Source organism: Cydia pomonella, chromosome 1 (genome assembly GCF_033807575.1).
Source record: "Cydia pomonella isolate Wapato2018A chromosome 1, ilCydPomo1, whole genome shotgun sequence".
In the NCBI taxonomy this organism is placed as follows: domain Eukaryota; kingdom Metazoa; phylum Arthropoda; class Insecta; order Lepidoptera; family Tortricidae; genus Cydia; species Cydia pomonella.
In genome coordinates, this window is record NC_084703.1 from 40,117,957 (window position 1) to 40,137,613 (window position 19,657).

At 36.8% G+C, this 19,657-nt stretch overlaps 1 protein-coding gene across 1 annotated transcript; it reads left to right on the plus strand.

Moving 5' to 3' along the window:
• Positions 1-373: 373 nt before the first annotated feature.
• On the plus strand, positions 374-19,063 carry LOC133523029 (carbohydrate sulfotransferase 4-like). Its single transcript, XM_061858535.1, has 4 exons — positions 374-1,443; positions 3,413-3,592; positions 5,580-5,796; positions 9,943-19,063. The coding sequence occupies exons 1-4, from the start codon at positions 719-721 to the stop codon at positions 10,051-10,053; spliced, it is 1,233 nt and encodes a 410-aa protein (XP_061714519.1). The 5' UTR covers positions 374-718; the 3' UTR covers positions 10,054-19,063.
• The last annotated feature ends 594 nt before the right edge of the window (positions 19,064-19,657 follow it).

A 19,657-nucleotide genomic window follows, 5' to 3' on the forward strand; every position in this document is an offset into this window, starting at 1 on the left:
AGCTCGGTTGTCTACTTAAGTATATCAATTACAGCAATTACTTTAATGCACTTTCTTGTTTGTGTCATGTAAGTCATACATGTTACATGTTCACGTGATACTAATAAGTAATAAGTTCATCAATGCTTGTAAAGTGTTTCTGTTTTGTTTTTAACTTAGGTGCTAACACTGCACTATTGTAGGCACGGCAATGTACGTACCAACGTAGTAGTTACCTAGGTTAATAATAATCGAATAAAAAGTTCGCGTCTATTGCACAAGACATTCACGTAGTTGATTCATAGAAGTGTAGACGTTAAAAGTGTTAGTAAAGGTAAAATTTTACTAAGCTAAAGCCACTGTGTGTTGATATTAGTTGTAAATTTACTACATATATTAAAAAGTGTCAAATCACCTAAAAATATTAATTTTTAGTTTATGAAATTATAGTTTTTACGTTTTGGCTCTTCGGCGTTTGTCAGTGTGCATATTTTCAGATTGATTAAAAAAAAACTTGACATTTGGACTTGATCTATCCACGCTACGTCACTTTATTCAAAATGGCGTTGGGGGTGCAATGCGGTGTTTCCGCAGAAACAAGTAGGCAAGAATTATGATTATAATGCACTCAAAGACTTCAAAACAATGATAGTGAGTGCGTCTTGGTAGTGCTCGTGTTCTAAACATATACCTGCCCTTACAGTTAGTCAGTGTTCTCTTTACACGTGTTTACATCGTAATGCTGCGGAGAGTTAACTTTTATTCGATATGTTTCGCATTCGGCCTCAGTGTATTGTTAATTCTTGCTGGAAGTCGATATACAGATAACACAAATAACCGTCCATACCCAGAGAGTCGCAGGAATATTAGGAACTTCCTGAGGATTGAGGATGGAGAAGAACTATTCCCGCAGCCCATTCCGACAAACCCTTACGACGGGTCACCGAACATTGACAAAATACTGGAGAAGACTAGAGGAAAAATCAAACTTGAGTTATCAAATTACAATTTCACACATTCAGGGGCAAAAAATTTGCAGGACTTACTCTTAGAATCCGGGGGTAAGCCTTTGAGGAGCCTCATTATATCGACATGGAGATCTGGCACAACGTTTTTGGGTGATATTTTGAATGCAGTGCCTGGAAATTTCTATCACTATGAGCCACTTTTGAGCTACGAGATAATTCAGATCAGAGGCCCTCCTCAGGCAGACAAAGCATTAAGCACTATCAAGGGCATGCTCAACTGTGACTTTAAAAACATGGAAGACTATTTTAGATACGGGATGGGTCATTTGCACCAGTTCAGCCACAACACGAGATTATGGGACCACTGTAAACATAAGAAAGAACTGTGTTATGATGCTGAATTCACTTCTAGATTTTGTAGGTTGTTCCCGTTCCAAAGTATGAAGATTGTGCGGCTTCGGCTACGATTAGTGCGGGACATTCTGGAAGACCATGAGTAAGTTTCAGTTTTATGCATTGTCAAATAGCCGTGTCCACACAGAGCGAGCATGTACGCGCGAGGCAATGTCCTCACGCACAAACCGTCCGAGGCATGTCTACACTGGGCGGTTTGTGCGTGAGGAAATTGCCTCGCGCTTACATGCTCGCTCGCTCACTCTGTGTGGACCCGCCTAATAACTACCACAACACAAACACAATTTTAAATATAAAATCTGTATTTCAAAATAACACATCTAACCGAATTATTAAGTAATTACTCTTTGCTTGCTCCTATTAATTATGTCAACAAAACTAAACATTTTTTGTTTTGTGTGATTATGAAGAGTTTACTCTGCCGTAATAAAATGTGACCATGCTACCATATTGTTGGTTGTTGATGATAATTGATTTCAAATTGAAGCTAGTTGAAAATAATATACTATTCTATGGTATATTTCCTTAATCTCCAAAATAAAATACTTTGTTCCCCAAACAAAGTAACCATTGTAGAAGGCAAACTCATTGTGAAAATAACTGTACACTTGAGTTATGCTAATGCAGTCTCCTCTTTTCATTATCATGTATGCAAACAATAGATATTACAATAACCCACATGTTGAGCCATAACTAAATTGTTTTGCTAATCCTTTCAAATTATTCTTGTCACAGTAATAATGTATGATAACAAAATTAAATTAAAATAAATAAACCATCTGTCTTAAAATTATTATATAAATTAGACATACTCAATTACTTTAAGAAAAATTACCATAATACAATGCAATACTCTTTATTGCACTCCTCATATGATCTACAATACATGTACAGGATTAAATAAAGACAATAAACTATAATACACATAGAAGTTTTGTAACCTTACACCTATCAAACATATTGGAGTGGCCAAGGTGCTCACTAATATTTGAACACACCTCCATTGTCAAGGTGTTAGAGTGTAAATTCAGATATTTTTGAGCACCTCGGCAGCTCAGATATACTTGGGTAATACTGAAAGTTTCTAGAATGAGCTATTTAGAGGTCATGCAACGAAAATGTTTATTTCTTGAAAATATAACTTATTGTCCATTTTTAGATACAAAATTGTTCGGTGATGATTTGTATTTTAGGAATGCTGTTTGAAAATTATATGTCAGGGATTTTTTAAGGTTTTTAATAAATTTTAAGATTCCAGGAACTTTCAGTATGCTTTTGGCGTGTCCACTGCCACTCTTAACTTAGTACCCCTAGTATCAAAGTATAATTAAAAAAACCTTACCTACACCTAACCTTACAGAAAACAGCAGCCAAATAACACTAGACCATAGTGTTCATAGTGTTCCTGCCGGTGAGTAAGGTTGCCAGAGCTCAACGAGGGAGGGGCGGGTTTAGGGTCGGCAACGCGCATGTAACTTCTCTGGAGTTTCTGGCGTACATAGGCTACGGAGACTGCTTACCATCAGGCGGGCCGTATGCTTGTTTGCCACTGACGTTGTATTAAAAAATATATATAGCCTTTATTACTGAGATAGGGTAGACTTATTTTTTGTGGTTCCTGTCCATAGCCACTCATCTCCAAAACGGTCCAGCTGTTAACGTTATTTCGTCTTCCCACCTGCAGAATTGTTGGCCTTTCTTGCGACTATATTCTTTAGGGTAACAGTTTGTTATTTCTTTGCTCCACTTTCCTTCTTTGGAGCGCATCATATGTCCTGTCCATTTCCATTTTAATTGATCTATTCTATGTAAAATATATTTCTCACTCTGTCCCTTCTTCTAAGTCCTAAAACGCTTTTCTCCATTCCTTGCTGACATGACGCAAGTTTCGCTCTGTGTGCTTCTGTGAGAGCCCATGTCTCACATGCATACGTTAGACATGGAAGTATGCAGGTGTTAAATATCAAAGTATAGACATGTTTTTAACTGGGTCTCTTCAGAATCTTCTTAAGTAGGTTTGACTATAAATATATTTGTTGGTCTTGTTCCAGGCTTAACGTAAAAGTGGTGCTGTTGATCCGCGACCCACGTGGCGTCATGCAGTCACGGCAGCACCGCGGCTTCTGTCAACCAGCTCCGGACTGTTGGCAGCCTGAATTGCTCTGTGCTGACATGATAAGCGACTATGTAGCTGCGGGAAGGCTGCAGCAGCAATACCCAAACAGGCTCATGTAAGTGTTATCACTGTGTAGAAGGACACTACATATATCAATGTCCTTCTACCATAAGATGGATGGGGCTACAGTCTTTATACCAGCTAGCTAGTAAATACATTTTTACATCAACTCACAAACAACAACAGTAACAAAATGCAATAGTAGATTGTACAACAAGGGCATAAAGCAATCCATTTTTATCCGAGGCAATTTATTGGTCCGAGCACAGCAAGGACCAATATAGCCGAGGATAAAAATGGACATTTATGCCTGAGTTATACACTCTGCTTCTCACTTCCATTGCGAAGATTTAGATTATTTTACCGTATTTGTTTAAGACTAAAGAAAATCTTACTCGGGCCGGCCGAGGGAGTTTAATGGCTGGTCGCAAAAATCAAATGTACTTTTTATTTATTTAAAATAGCTTAATGACCATAAAGGATTAATAATACTATGATATCTCTGGTTGGGCATGTCCTTTTCACTTCGTTTGCCTCCGCGTGGGAATGACTGCAGGTGGTTCGTGTGTGTGAGTTACAGAGTGGTTCACGTATGAAATGATATTGTAACATAACATTAATAGCGCTTAGCAGCGTTTATATTTACGAACGCCAGGTTGAAACAATTTGCTTTTACCATACCTAATCAGGTTCAGAGAGTTTAAATATTGATTTTGCAAGCTTCAATTTCAGACCTGCATTTCCGGTCGGCCTCGAATCTCGTATTTTTATTTTATCTATTTTAAGCCAAGTCCAGCAAAACAAATAGACACAGCTGTACCATCCTTTTCTCGAAGCCATCCGATTTCCATTGACTTACCTACTTTGGAAATTAATAATAATATTAATAAATAATAATAATCTCGAAGAACCGGCGGGCCATATTAAATCCTTTCCCGGCCCGGACTTGTCCCCGGGCCGTACTTTGCACACCGCTGGTGTAGACGTAAGAACAACGAACCTCTCGCTATTTAGCTGAAATTCCACTGAGCCGATGATAAGAGTAGTGCGGGAATCAACCAATAGCGTTGGTTATCTTCTCCGCTCCGCTGGATTGCAACCAACGATATTAGTTGATTCCTGCACGTCTCCCCTTATCTCCGCTGATCTCCGTCTCGGAGGCCCCGTCACTCGCACGCGTATTTAACTCCAGAGTTAGAGTAGTAGTATGAATATTATAATAACTGCATGCTTATATAACAGATAACAACGGTCGCCCTAAACACCTAATGTTACTATTAAACCATTCAACACTGGAGAACTCAAATAACAGGTTTGCAGGTTTGTTAGGCTTTTCCATATATGGAAATGTAGCATATTTCCATGGTATATATAAATATATATATACCATGGGGAAATGTAGCACAGGGTAGTGCAGACCCTGCAGACGCGGAGTAGGCGCCCTCGCCCTTGCACATCCTCACAGATTGTCCTGCCCGTCGCTCCGTGATAGAGAATTAGGAGCCTTAAAAATTGGGTTGTTTCATACATTCCGGCTGATGTGATGCCGCTGATTTCTATGGGACAGATAATTTTTTTTCGTGATTTCGGCTTTAGTCCCTTTATAAAAGTTGTTCAGTATGGTCCGGTCCTTATTCAGTATGGACCATTTTAAATGATAAACGAGTGAACCACTGAAAACACTACTACTTCGTACGAGTAGATACCGAATCGATGAAATTTTATGAACATTGTAACTGTGTTTTGTTCGACAAATAATGACTAATGATATATTAGTATGAAGGCCATGGCGCCTCGGCTTTTTAACTTCAACATCTATAATTAACATCGTAATAATCGATAAAACTTTGTAAACCAAATGCGGTTAACTCGTGTTTAGTATAGATTTAATATAGATTTCTTTATGTGGGGACTAAAAATAGTCATACAATATGAGTGACTTTATTGCTTGACGGCTAACAAATTGTAGACGGTTTTTTTAAGTATTTTTTCTTTGTATTAATTGCGATTCTGTCCTAAAAGATAAGTCGTTCAATTTACAGGGTACTGCGCTACGAAGAGTTGGCCCTGGAGCCCACTACCACGACGCTCCGGCTGTTCAAGTTCTTAGGGCTAAGCCTGACGCCCGCCGTCGACGAGTTCCTTCACTCGCACACCAACATCGAGGTGGCCGGCGTCAGCTCCACTTTCAGAGTGTCCCGTGACGTGCCGTTCCGGTGGAAAAATGCTCTGGACTACGAATACGTTGAGGAGATCCAGGTAATCCCACTGTTCACGTCCTTAGGGCTCAGCCTGACGCCCGCCGTCGACGAGTTCCCACACTGGCACACTAGGGCTGACTTTACACTAAGGCAGAGATGAGAGGAATCAACCAATTGCATTGGTTATAATCTAGCGGAGCAGATAAGAGATGTGGATTACAACCAATGATATTGGTTGTTTCCTCTCATCATCGCTCATCCTGGCCCAGTGTAAAGGAAGCCTTACATCGGGGGGACCGGAGTCAACTACACCTTCAGATTGTCTCGCGACATGTCGTTCCGGTGACAGAGCTTTCTGGACGTGTACAATAACTACTATAAAATGTTTTTGAATAAAGGTCTTTTCTAAGTGTAGATCTTTAGCTGAGTTATGTAATGCTTAAATTACGTATTGCATTGTTTCTATCCATTAAGTTTATTTGACATAGGTAGAGTCCGCCCAAGCTAAGATGGGAGTGATTTTGATAGCCCAGCCCCTGCAAGTGTTAAGGAAACGTCAAAATTTCTATCAAAATCGCTGCTTATCTTATCTTGGTTGGACACTATTATGATTTTTATGCATATTTTACGGAAATTAAATTGCACGATGCGATTGTTTTATACCCTAATGTATGATTCCCACTGACTGGCTGGAGTCGGGCCGCGCCTAAACTCATATCCGTTCGGTGGGAATCGTACTTTTATCTGTGTTATGATTTGGGGATGTAGGTGGAATGGTTTACATCTCGAGTGACGAATAAAGTGTACAGTTCATGATGCTGTGTAATCGCAAGCATTGTAAAAGTCCTGATTTTTTACAATCACATATTTTAAACATAAAGCTTGAACACAGTAAAACATGGGCACATAAAGTAACAAAAACAAAAATGTCATGGAACATATTTTAAGGAAATTTTTATTGCATTTATATACTAGACTAATAACCATTTTTACAAATTTACACAATTATTAAATTTGCTTTCTATATGCCATACTGCGTGCTTTGCGTCGATTTCGGCTCATTAAGTCTTGCACAGCACTGTCAGGATATCTTTTGCAAGCTCATTTCCATTTTTTTGCAATTCAGCTGCAGATTTAACTTCTCCGCCTCCTTTTTTTAAAATTCCTTTCATAATTGCCCAATATTCTTGAATCGGCCTCAGTTCAGGACAATTTGGAGGATTGCACTCTTTAGGTACCACTGCGACATCGTTATGTTTATACCACTCAACTACTGCTTTAGAGTAGTGACAGCTCGCAAGGTCTGGCCAAAATAATGGCTACGTAAAAAGGGCAGTAAACGCTTTTACTTTACTGTGCCTGTTGTTACGAATGAACGACTTCTTTTACCACAACTACAAATAGCTTGCCATAAAAGGATTTTTTTTGGAAACTTCGATCTCTTTTTTATCTTGCAATCTTCTGGGGCATCCTTACGATTCTTAGAAGTATAAAATTCTTGCCCCGGTATCTGCTTGAAGTCTGCTTTGATGTATGTTTCATCATCCAATACAACGCATCCAAATTTTGTCAAGTAATTGTCGTACAACTTTCGTGATCTCTGTTTTGCAGACAGATTTTGCTTAGCGTCGCGATTGGGTGCAGCTTGTGCTTTGAAAGACTTTAATCCAGCTCTAGACTTAGTTTTCTGTACATATGACTGCGACATTTTGACCTTTTTTGCGACATCACGGGACGATAACTTCGGATTCGCTGTAAAAAGCCGCAATACATGGGCTTCTTTTTTTTTATCCTTTGCGCCTTGCTAACCTGCACTTCCCGGCTTGCGATCTACTGTCAATCGTTCTCGGAACCTTTTTAAAACTAAACATACGGAAGATTGCGGTAATTTTAAAAGTTTTGCTAATGCCCTATAACTTGAATGGGGATTTTCAGTAGGTTTGCGCAAAATAATTTCACGTTTCTTGTGTTCATAGCTCGCCATCGTGAAAACAAATGATCAAAGTGGAACGCTGTCATAATAGTTTTTATTCATGATATCAAATAGTTTTTATTTATAATACTAAGAAGTTTCCATATTGTATAAATAAAAATATATAAGCATTTACTTGTGCCCACATTTTGCCGTGTTGCTTTACCGTATGTGTGTGTTTTATTTATTGGGATAGCATGGGGAAATTTGAAACGATTAAATATAGAAGAAAACTGTATTAGGAACCACAAGTTCTTTTTTTTTTGTGAAAACAAGTTGGGCAATAGTCAACATTTTGGTCAAGTGTAAGTTATCCCTTAAATCTCATAGTGGGTAATATATTTTTTTGCGTATTGACTCTGTTTTATGCAACGATCATTTCATTATGTCGGAAGAAAAAAACTTAAACAGTAAAAGTCAGTAAAATTAAGTAATATCATTCCTTTCCTACACATTTTGTATGAATAAATATATATATATTATAGGCCACCCATCCCCAACTTCGCTTTATAATTAATTTACTATGAACATTATACTAAAACGTATTCCAAGTCGTAAATGTTAAATACGCCCATGAATCTCATCAATCATTATGATTTGATGCTAGTTAAGGCGAAGTTATGAACTAAAGACGAATTTATTATTATTTTCAATAAACCGCAATATAATTACATGTACAGTAATACAAGCTCCTTCCTCTTGACTCCATCCAACGGCGGGAAATTCGTACCGTCGGCGATCCCGAACCTGTTAGTGTTCGGAGACACGTTGGCTCTCTTTGCATGTTCTGCCGTCTGTACAATGGGGAATGCTCCGAAGAACTTTTTGAATTGGTGCCATCGTTGAGTTTTTATCACCGCACCTCCCGCCAAAGAAGCAAAGCTCATCCTCACTTCTTAGATACATGGCACACCAATAATAAGCAGGCAACTCGCCCGTTTATTCCTAGAACGTGCGGGCGGAATGTGGAATGACTTGCCTCCTGAGGCATTTCTTTTGCTGTACGACATGGGATTCTTCAAGAAGGGGGTATTTAGGGTTCTCAAGGGTCGGCAACGCTTAAGTTGCTCCTATGATGTTGCTTATGTCCATGGGCGACGATGACCGCTTCCCATCAGGCGGTTCGTCTGCTCGTTTGCTGACTATACCATAACATTAAAAAAAAACATGCAGATTCAATCTGAGCAATCCTCAGTGAATTTAATTAGTGGTCACTAAGGTGCATAATCCCACTAAATTGCTTGCTTATGCCATCTGTGAACTAGAACGGGAGTAGGGTTAGCGTTTGTAATTGTACACTCATCTAGTAGCCACGACATTGAAGCCACTCTGACCAAGTGCAGTGCATACATAATTTATTATTATTTGTATACATTCTATGTGACATCTTCACTGCTAATGCATAAAGTGATAATACTAATATTCTTCAACCTAGCGTTTTCCCGGCCTAGCGCCTGGGTCCGCTTTCCTACTCAATCTTCTCCACTTTGCCACACACAAAGAGATTTGCTTTTTAAGGTTTCGTACCCAAGGGTAAATACGGGACCCTATTATTAAGACTCCACTGACCGTCTGTCTGTCACCAGGCTGTATATCAGGAGCCGTGATAGCTAGACAGTTGAAATTTTCACAGATTATATATTTCTGTTGCTGCTATAACAAAATACTAAAAAGTACGGAACCCTCGGTGGGCGAGTCCGACTAGCACTTGTCCGGTTTTTTTTAGTGACAATACTAATACTAATATTATAAATGCGAAAGTAACTGTCTGTCTGTTACCTTTTCACGCTAAACCGCCAAACCGATTTAGATGAAATTTGTCATGAAGATAGTTTGAGGCCCGTGAAAGGACATAGGATAATTTTTATTAACATTGATATTATGATCATCCATTCCACGCAGACGAAGTCGTTGTCAGAAGTTACGTATTATGTAATGTATATAAGCTATTGAATTTTATGAGAATTGTTTCGCTTGTAACTATCTGCCTAGGAATTCTTAGAGATAATTATGTGAGCATTACCATTGACCACGATAGGCAGCTGCGATTATGTAAACATGGAATGCTTGTATTGGACCCAAGGCTACATATAATACTGCAGTTAACGCATTAACTGCCGGTACGTTTCAGGGTTCCGTATCCGAAGGGGGACCATCGGAAATAAAAGCATTCAGATAGTACTATTAGTACGAGGAGTTTGATGACAATATAACGTGTGTATTTACTTTCAGATGGCATGCAAGGAGGCTATGGAGCTGTGGGGATACCGCATGGCCTACAACGTGACCCACTTGGCTAGCAAAGAGTTTTACCCCTTAGAAACATACTCAATTACACAATGATATTACGTAACACATGAACAAAGGGAAGAATAATGCTAGTTATTTCACGTTGTTAATATACAAATTGGTAATGTATAATTTTATTTATTTAGCTAGTAATGAACTGTGCAGCGCCGGCCTAGTCAAGCGCGTCGTGTTAAAGCAAATCTGTCAGGTGTCTTCCCCAAATATCTCTAAAGCAAGTACTAGTTTTCTAAAGGCACATGTGTTCGTGCTAAAAGTAATTGAGTTATAATTTTGTGGTTAACTTACATGTTGTAGTTATCGTTTGATTTGTAAATTCTAGTATATTTAATGAAATTCTCTTAGTGAAGGCGATTTAAACCCACGAAATTTTGGAACATTCCAGATTGTTGCTATTGCAAATATGGTCAGCTAGAAAATGAAGTAACGAAAATAGTAGTTCTCAATACTGAACCAGTATTATTAAACTGTCTAGAATAATATTTTTTTAGAGGACACTTTAGTTTGTGCCCGATACATACCAGTAACTAACCGAATAAAGTGATGTCTTGATGGAAACAGAACATGAGTAAAAAACGGTGAGATGTGAATGTAGCGGTTATGTAGTATTGGAAAGTAATTTAGTTTTCCATTAGTTATCTGCAAATTATTGGGACAGGATTAAACATGTCGAACATTTTCGGTTGGTTCAATGAATCTAACGTATGGAACGGGCACTCAACGCCATTCATACTTATATTTTGTGAAGACTGAATGCATTTCCAGCGTTAGTCCTTACTCTTCCAGATATTATACTAACAAATGAATTAGCTCAGTAGAATGTTTGCGCTTTAATATCGACTCCAGTAATGTCATGAAGTAATGTTAGATGTAATTAGTGAGCTCAGGTTGTGTACAACACCGCGGTGTGTCGTTATATCCAAATGTAAAAGATGGACCATTTAAATTACGAGAGGTCAAAATTGCTTGATTAATCAATATGGTAATATAGTTAAAAGCAATGTATACAAGTACATGTGTACGAGCAATTTTTGTCTCTTCTACTTAATGCATTTTAATTACGAATAAGCTTAGGCATTAGCACTCACGGAATTGACGAATTGTTAATGCTTCCAGTTTAGACACTGTATTGTAGTTTAGAGAGCGTTATTGTACGAACAAGTGGCTGCGATCGGCCAGTAACGTTAGACAGGGGACGGGCGGGCGCGTTTTGCGCTCGCCTGGTGTGATACCTTTACATTTGTATTGTGGCTTTTCAAACTAGAGAATATTCGGTTACGCTGCTCGAAACACCAACTCACTAAGTGCTTACTTTACCAAACACTTGGTAAAATAACAAGTAATTACTACTTTGTCCGGCACACGCTTGTCCGCGTCGGATGAGATAAAGAAAACTGAATAATCTCCGTCCATGAGATAAATACGATCGTCGATATCAAACCCCGAAGCTTAGAACTGACGATTCCGGGCCGTCGTAATATATGTAATATTACAAGATAATTCACATTGACTCAAAAATACACGTTTTGAAGAATTACTTGCACAGTAGGTACCTAATAAAAAGCGGCGGTGCGCCAATAGTATTCGTAGGGAAGCGGGAGCTAATTTGACTTCACTTGTCTTCATGGGGTGAAGTAAAAATACTCAACTAGGAGCGTTCCATGAATTTGTCCACCGTTGTCTCGTACAAACGCGAGTTTTCTGAATATTTCTAGGTACCAGCGTTTCCTTTTGTGTGACTAATAGCCAAAAATATACACAAAAATAATCACCTGCTTTAAACGCAGATAAAATAGTCACAACACAGGAAATAAAATGCGTCCGTACGGAACATCCCGTGGAATGCTCCACCAGCTGAAAATTAAGCAAGCCAGCAAGTAGGAATCGAGTGCTATGAGCGCTCCGCTTCTGGTACCTTTAACATTCACGATTTGGATGAGTGTTATTTGTAAACCGCAATCGTGTTGCTTTTGAATTTTATTCGCTTAGTTTACAAAGGTGTTTAAGTAATAGTTAAGTAGTAAAATAATTGGATTTACAGTAAAATATAACATGGTGTCATATCGTTTTTCGGGACGCCAGCGACCACGTACTAAGTCCGTGTCCGCGACTTGTCTCGCGCGTCAATAACGCAACAAATTGAACTAAACGTAGTGAGATTCATTAAGTGCACTTGTTTGTAAGGTAGCTACCTATAGGTTTAACGATTGAAATGTTGATGCTAAATTTGAATGTATTACTTTCGCGTGTCTTTGGTATTTGAGGTAGATTATAGAATTACTTTATTGTTTATCTTTAATACTATACTTACATTGAAAATAAATGCAAGTAATAGATTAGTTATAAATAATAATAATCCTAACCATGAACGCACGCGCAACATTACATTAGTATAAAGATGAAATACCTAGGTACTGAAGTAAGTATTTAAAAGTATTGGCTACGAACATTCTGCAAAGACTCGTCTTTACGTAATTATATAAAATAGCATAAAAATTTAAGAGTATAGGTATTTTGAAGTCCCGTTGATTACAAGGCCTTATGTTCACTTATTAGAAGTGCTTATATTAGGCTTAGGCAGTCTATTTTCAAGAATAAGGAAAACATTCATATGTTTGTATAAAATTCACATTGTTAAACCGTTGTGGTACGACTTGGTCGACTTAGAATAAGCAGCCGATCTAATAAATATAACTTACACGCAGTGCAAGGGGTGTACCGAAAAGAAAACTGTAAATTTCAAAGAGCTATAATATTGTTTATATAATATATAGAATATTCTAAGCCAAGTCGAAAATCATACATTTTCTTTCGTAAAAAAATGTCACACTTGAATGAGATACGATTTTTCAAAAGTAACCAGGCTTCGATGACATTCAATTTGCACGTCACTATGATGTCACATGTCCGTATTACGAATTTTCAATCTGACGGTCACGTGACACCTGACGCCCTGACGCGAGTTTAACACTTTTTCCCCATCACAAAAAGTGCACAGCGCCGCTAAAGAAGTTTTCACTTAAAAAATCGCATTTGGTAATTGACAAAGAGCAAAGTAAGAGCACCAACTGTCCTGCAGTTCTCTCGACTATTGTTGGGGTCTAACCAAGAGTGTATTATAAGGGAAGGATAAAACAGACAAAAAATATCAACAACTCTGTGTTGGGCTGGTGCAGGCAAATATGAAAAACAGATCCGTAAAAAGCTGCCACTGAATGCGCTAGAAAGAAACTGCCTATCACTTCTACATAAAAATAATTAATTGAAAAAAAAATCTGGTAATTATCCAAATTAAAAGCGGTTTTTTATAGTGGCTATCCTAAAATAGATAGTTTCTAATTAATTGCAGCAGTTTATTTTTCATTTAAAGTTACAGTTTTTTTTTCGGTACAGCCGTTTAAGGCCACCCAGGATCAGTTTTCAACTGACACATTCCACTGACGAGTATTCGTTGAAATTACAGATGCTTAAACTGTTCAGTGAAAACTGTCACGTAAACCAGATTTTCTGAGTTGCTGATTTAATTGATTTGGTTGGTTTTTAAGTCTGCCAAAGCACCTTTGGCCCAATGGCGACACAGCAGATTAATGTACCTAAATTATTTTTCAGTTTTAACAAGTTTAACATTCTAAGTTCTAACTGAAGCGTTATCTATGATTAATTGATTAAACTTGTTAAATTATCAACTAAACACTTCTTGGGTAGCTTGCCCTAATACCTAAGTATAATAACTTATAGGCGGGGGTCCACACAGAGTGAGCAGCCTCGCGAAGAATATTCGCGTGAAGCAGCCAGTGTAGACGTGTTTCAGCCGAGGCGGCGCGCGCGTTTGCCTCAGCCGAGCCGATCGGTGTCGGTATTTCGGCATGCTCAGAGGCGCAACAGGTAGTAGGTGGGTATGTGCCGGCGCCATTTTGAACAGATGACTGAGGGACGCCATCTTGAAACATCGCCATAAAATTTAAAGGAACACGCTGCCACGCCAGGTTGGGCTTTGTTTCGTCCCTCAATTTCCTAGCGAGGCTTCTCTCTCTGTGTGGATCCGCCTAATGGACTATAGTGATAATAGATTTAGTGCATTTTACACACGTAAATGGAAAGGCCGGCTTAAATTATTCCCAATGATCGGCGCCCGGTAGCAATTTTTCGACGAAAGTATTATATGGATATGATTCCATTTAAATTTCATGCAAACATTATATAAAAATGTAAGCAGTTTTTTAAAGTATTTTTGTTTTATTACGAATTTGATAAAAGCGATAAAATATCGGTTTACAATCTGTTGATGTAGAAAGGTTGAAAGGATTATTTTATATAAATGGATCCTCAATTTTAAAAGGAATCGATTGACTATATCTAACATAGAAAAAAATATATATATACTTAGATTTTCAGGGAGTTTTTAACAATATATAATATGTATATGGTTTAATTTTAACAACACAAACTTATCCATATTCGTCATTACGTTTGACGTTAAAGATACACAAAAAGGCTATCGGTCGCTGATCACTGATTTCCTTAGCTTAATTATTCGTAATTAAATATAATTCATAAAATACAATAACTCTATACTCGAACAATTAAGATACTGATTAGGAATAAGATTAATAAGCATGCTTTTCGAAATCTTCGTATATAGTAAGAATAGGTTCCGGACAGGCCTACTGACTTTAAACATATTTGTGCTTGGCTCTATAAAGTTCAGAAGTTGAACAAAACTAAGTTTAGTCTGGACCGATAGAAATCGAAAACTGTCAACAAACCTATTTATTTTATTAGTTTTATTACCTGCTCCGTGAGCTCTCACCTTGTAAGGACAATATTTATCCTATCAATAATTAATACAACAAACATAGGTCTATAGTAAATGATAGGTTAAGATTATTTTACCTATATTTACTATTAATTAAACCTGTTAATTATTCACAATTCAATAAAAGAAGACTTTGCAATAATATTACATTATTTGTCAAATGTGAGCCAATTCAGGTTCTCCGTCACTCAAATATGCAAGAGCGTTTAAGAGGCGATAACTGTCTATTTTCGTGGTGACTGTCTTTTTTCTATGGGTCCTGGCTATGAATGGGTGAATCAACTTTTTCTTGTCACTCGTTGCCATGGTACTCTTTAAATTAAACCATGGGGCTTTATGGCATTTAAATTAAGTAAACACACATTTTTGTGGTACTTATAAGCCCACATAATGGGTCATCTACCAAGCATGTTCAAGTGTTTTTCAAACTCGATGTACGTATGCTGACAGAAGTTATTTCAATATTATTTTGCGAGATTTGACGTTTTAAGGTTATATATTTTAACGTCTTAAGCTTCGCAGTCCTACCTACAGAACTTATTAAGTTCAAAGAAATTTATATCACCGTCCTACTTTGCTCCAATATTTGCTCCGCTTTAAGAAAATTATTTTTTAAGTATTAATTATTTAGATGAATTAAATTAATTAATAATATGATATGAAAAAAAAAAACATGTTATCTAATATCAGTAAATCAACATTATGAAATGTTTTTTTTTATATATTTGAAGCACATTGAACCCATTGTTTGGGGTATCTTTGCTCCTAGTCTCCTACCAACAGTTTACTTAGAGGCGCATTGTTACCCCATTGTGCACCAAATTAATAGATGCACGCCAAAAAGGGATTAGTTTATGACCACCGTAGCAGTTCAAAATATATATTCCTTTTCATCTGAGTATATAAACAATATGTTACCTGTATAAATATAATTCTTATACATATTAGACGTCAAGTCATTTTAGATTTTTTGAATTGGAGCATAACTACCCACAGGGATTTTACGGCATTTTCAATTGGAACTATTTAAACAAAACAAAATCAACTCTGTTTCTTACACTATAGTTTCAAATTTCTCTGACAAATTTTGGATTTTTTCCTTGTATGGCTGGGTCTTAGGAGGATACGGAGATGATACCTGTCACTGCTTATCGAGTTTGAAAAATAATATAGTAGAACGTGCTTTTCTAACAAACTTTGCCACTCTTAATTGTCTCTTGGCTGACGAGGGGGAATAATAGCAAGAAATTGTTGATCCACGCATTCATCAAATACATTAATACGGCAACTCAGTATACCTAGCTTTTTACGGATTTGAGATTTGGAACAGACCTTCGATAGGCATGTTTGTCATAGTTTAATCTCTTATGCGTATATTTTGTGCAATATTTATCTAAATCTAGGTTCTAAAATAATATTGGTATTGCTATACCTATAAAACGTGCCCCTAATCTCTGGACGTACATTAAACGTACATATAAATTAAGGTCTTTCTAACTTTGTATACTAAGTATTATAAAATTCTGTTCAGTATTTAAGGAGAAATTAACGATTTACGTTAGTTTGCCCTTGAGCAGATGTGTTGTGACATAGGAAACGTCTGATGCTGATTAGTTGGAAATTAATTTCGTTAATAAATTAAGCCTTTTTCCTTTAATCTCATGAACATAATCGATTTTAATATATTTCTATGTAGGGACGAGATTTTGGCTTGTGTCCAGAGGCTCATTTGTGCATTCAGTGAGAAGTAAAGTCACTAAAGGCAATGACGCAAGGCGTCCATGCCTGCGAAAATATCCCGAAAGTTAGGCATACATATACAATAATTATAAATATATAAGATAACAGTAACTGATTCGGAGAAAGGCCGTTTATAGCCCTGCTTACTTCGTACGGGAAAGTTTATTTAGCGATTAGGTACTACTTATTAGCCTAAAGTACTCGGCGCTTTGGCTTAAATCGATTTTGAACAAGATTTTATTATAATGTTTATAAATAGAGAAGCAAAATCTACAATTTAATTATTGATTTGAATGTAGTTACAATTCCACTCCGTATAGGAATCTGGGTAAAACATACTTATCAGGCAGCTGTATTAGTAACCTGCATCTATTATGTGTATTTTAAGTGATAGTTAACAACAGTTACATGACTTACATGTAGATTGGTAATAATCCATCCATGTTTTTGATTTAACATATTCACTGTCCCAATCTGAAATGTCAATCTTATGGCTTTGTAATTGAGACTTGCCATGACCCATATACGGGGCACGGACAGTGAACCTGTTAAAAGGCCATAATCGAGGGAAAAGATTTTTTGATCGAATTTCAAGCATAGGGATAAGCTTATTCACTTTGTGGTGAGCGCCACTGGGTGTTAAAGTGTAAATTATCTATTAGAATACTCAGTTTAAACCTATTATTTCGAGATGAATAGTAGTTAGGGCGTGGACTGGACGCACGCGACCGGCGGAGCGACGAGCGCCGTTCATACGTTTGGTCGAGCGCAAAGGCCTTGATCTGCCGTTCGTCACTCCGCCGGTGGCGTGCGTCCAGTCCGCGACCTTACATTTGGTCATTAATACCGGGCTACGTAATATCTTAACAGCTCGAGTGCTCAAATAGAAAAAAAAACTTATACAGGGCGAGTTTTGAATGTATTTAATATGTAATCAGTATTTCCAGCTGTGTTCATTTCTGCCTCCAGTCAGAAACGCAACCAACTTGAAAACTTTAAATATAGTTATACAGGGTGGGCAAATAACACAAAATTGTGAAGAAAAAGTGCAAAATTTACTTAATATTTTTTCATAAATATATTATTCAGCGTTGCCAATTGTATACGGAAGGTGGTTTCTACCAAATGTCTACCTCTAGTAGCAAGCATTTTTTTTTTCAAATGTATGTGTTGATTAAAACACGTTGTTTACTCGATTAATTTCGAGGAACAGGGACAGTGATTAGCACCCAAATTCTTCAGATTTTGCAGCTCTTGACTTATTTCTGTGGAGCCATGTAAAATTGCGTGTCTATGCTATTCATGCATTAACTGATGAAATTCAATCAGTTAAAACCGACCATCCGGCACAAATTTACCAAGATAACGCCGAAAATGTGCGAAAATATGCTGAAGATTGCCATGATAAGAGCTCACATTTGCCTGCTGTTAGTGGTGGACATAATAATGTTATGACATTAGACATTATGTTCCGCATGTATTTGACAATCCTGAGCGATATATTTTTAAAACAATATTTAATAATCTTTGGACTTAATATAGTTAAAATTTGAAAAGAAAGTCTATACTTCTTATTTGCCCATCCTGAATGAAATTGTGTTTCAGGACTATTTAGTATTTGGCGATATTTTAGTTGACTCTAAAAGCTAATAATACTTCCATTATTTGCTGTTAGTGTCGCCAACGAGACAACATTTCGCTTAATGCATTGCCATTTAAGTAATGTGTATGCGTTTACGAAGTAATACAACAAAGTCAATAAAAAGCCATCAATTACTAATTAAGACAACATGCTTCCTAATAGATCTGACAATATAATAAAATATTATGTTATGCCTTAACGAAATACTGGTAGTGATATAGTTAAGATTTTTTTTATTGAATTGCATGTTAGAAACTATATTAGACTCATAATTATTTAGTAACGCCGATCTGGGAGCTGGCTGGAACCAGTGTAGATTTTTTATCATATCATTAGCATATCATAAGGTACTGATTATACACGAAGTGAGTGACCCGATCACGATAAACTTTCGCTTGCGCCTATTATGAGGAATTTATTCGGTAAGCTGATGTACGCTTATATTGGCTATTTATTACGTTACGTGTTCTTATAATGCTCCTATGTTTATAATTAAAGTTTGTTATGTTTTAAGATTTTAATAGGCTAAAGTAAATTAATTTACTTAATAATAGCAGATACTTACCTACTCGAAATTTAGATCAAACACTATTGTTCAAAATTGCTTATTAATTTAAGATTATCTTTAGAGGACATTGTAAGCAATAAAGTTCAGCCCATTTGATTGGAAGCGGTAGAATTTAAGGGTAGCCTTATTAGTGTAAGAGTTAATCGAGTGATTTAAATGTTAAAAGTTATACTCAGTAGGTAGGTAGGTATAGCACGGCAGCATACTCATTGCAAACATTGTATTCATTATCTTTTGTCTTAAGTTTTTAAGTTACAATAAAATGGATGAGCCGTTCCAATTTTTGTTTTAGTGAACGTACCCATCTCCTCTCCATACTAAATAAAAAGCGACATACATTTTGAGAACCATTGACAATCGTAAAAAACCCGATAGGTATTAACCACAATATGTGTATTCCATAATGTTACTTACAACATAATCACAATATATGTATTCCACAGCGTTACTTACAAGGTAATTTTTAATAATGTTGAATTTGCTTAAAGTATTTTGCAAATACGATGGGTGACATTGTTTTTTTTTCATTCCATGCCATTGACAAACATAAAAAAAATGATTTGAGTCTTAAACGGACAAAAAATACATATTTTCGTAGCTTAGAATATTTCATAATAAAAATAATACACACGAATCACAAAAAAAAAAAACAATTAATTATGTTATAAAAAAAGATACATTTTAATCTCGTTGAGTCTCATTATGTTAAACGGAACTCAATTTGCACTCGAGTTTGACTCTACTTATCAACCAAGTCGATTCCGCCATCGTGTCAAATCGTTTCAGTTGCGTCCAATTGTGAATTAAGGTGTGTATAATTATAATTACAAATATAAATGATCACCAATAGAATTGATTTTATTCCCTTTGCAGA

Excerpts from the sequence above, each read along its gene's own strand:
- LOC133523029 (XM_061858535.1), top strand. The coding sequence starts at position 719 with ATGCTGCGGAGAGTTAACTTTTATTCGATATGTTTCGCATTCGGCCTC. Across the intron at positions 3,593-5,579 it reads CAATACCCAAACAGGCTCAT|GGTACTGCGCTACGAAGAGT; the intron begins GTAAGTGTTATC and ends TTCAATTTACAG. Across the intron at positions 5,797-9,942 it reads AATACGTTGAGGAGATCCAG|ATGGCATGCAAGGAGGCTAT; the intron begins GTAATCCCACTG and ends ATTTACTTTCAG.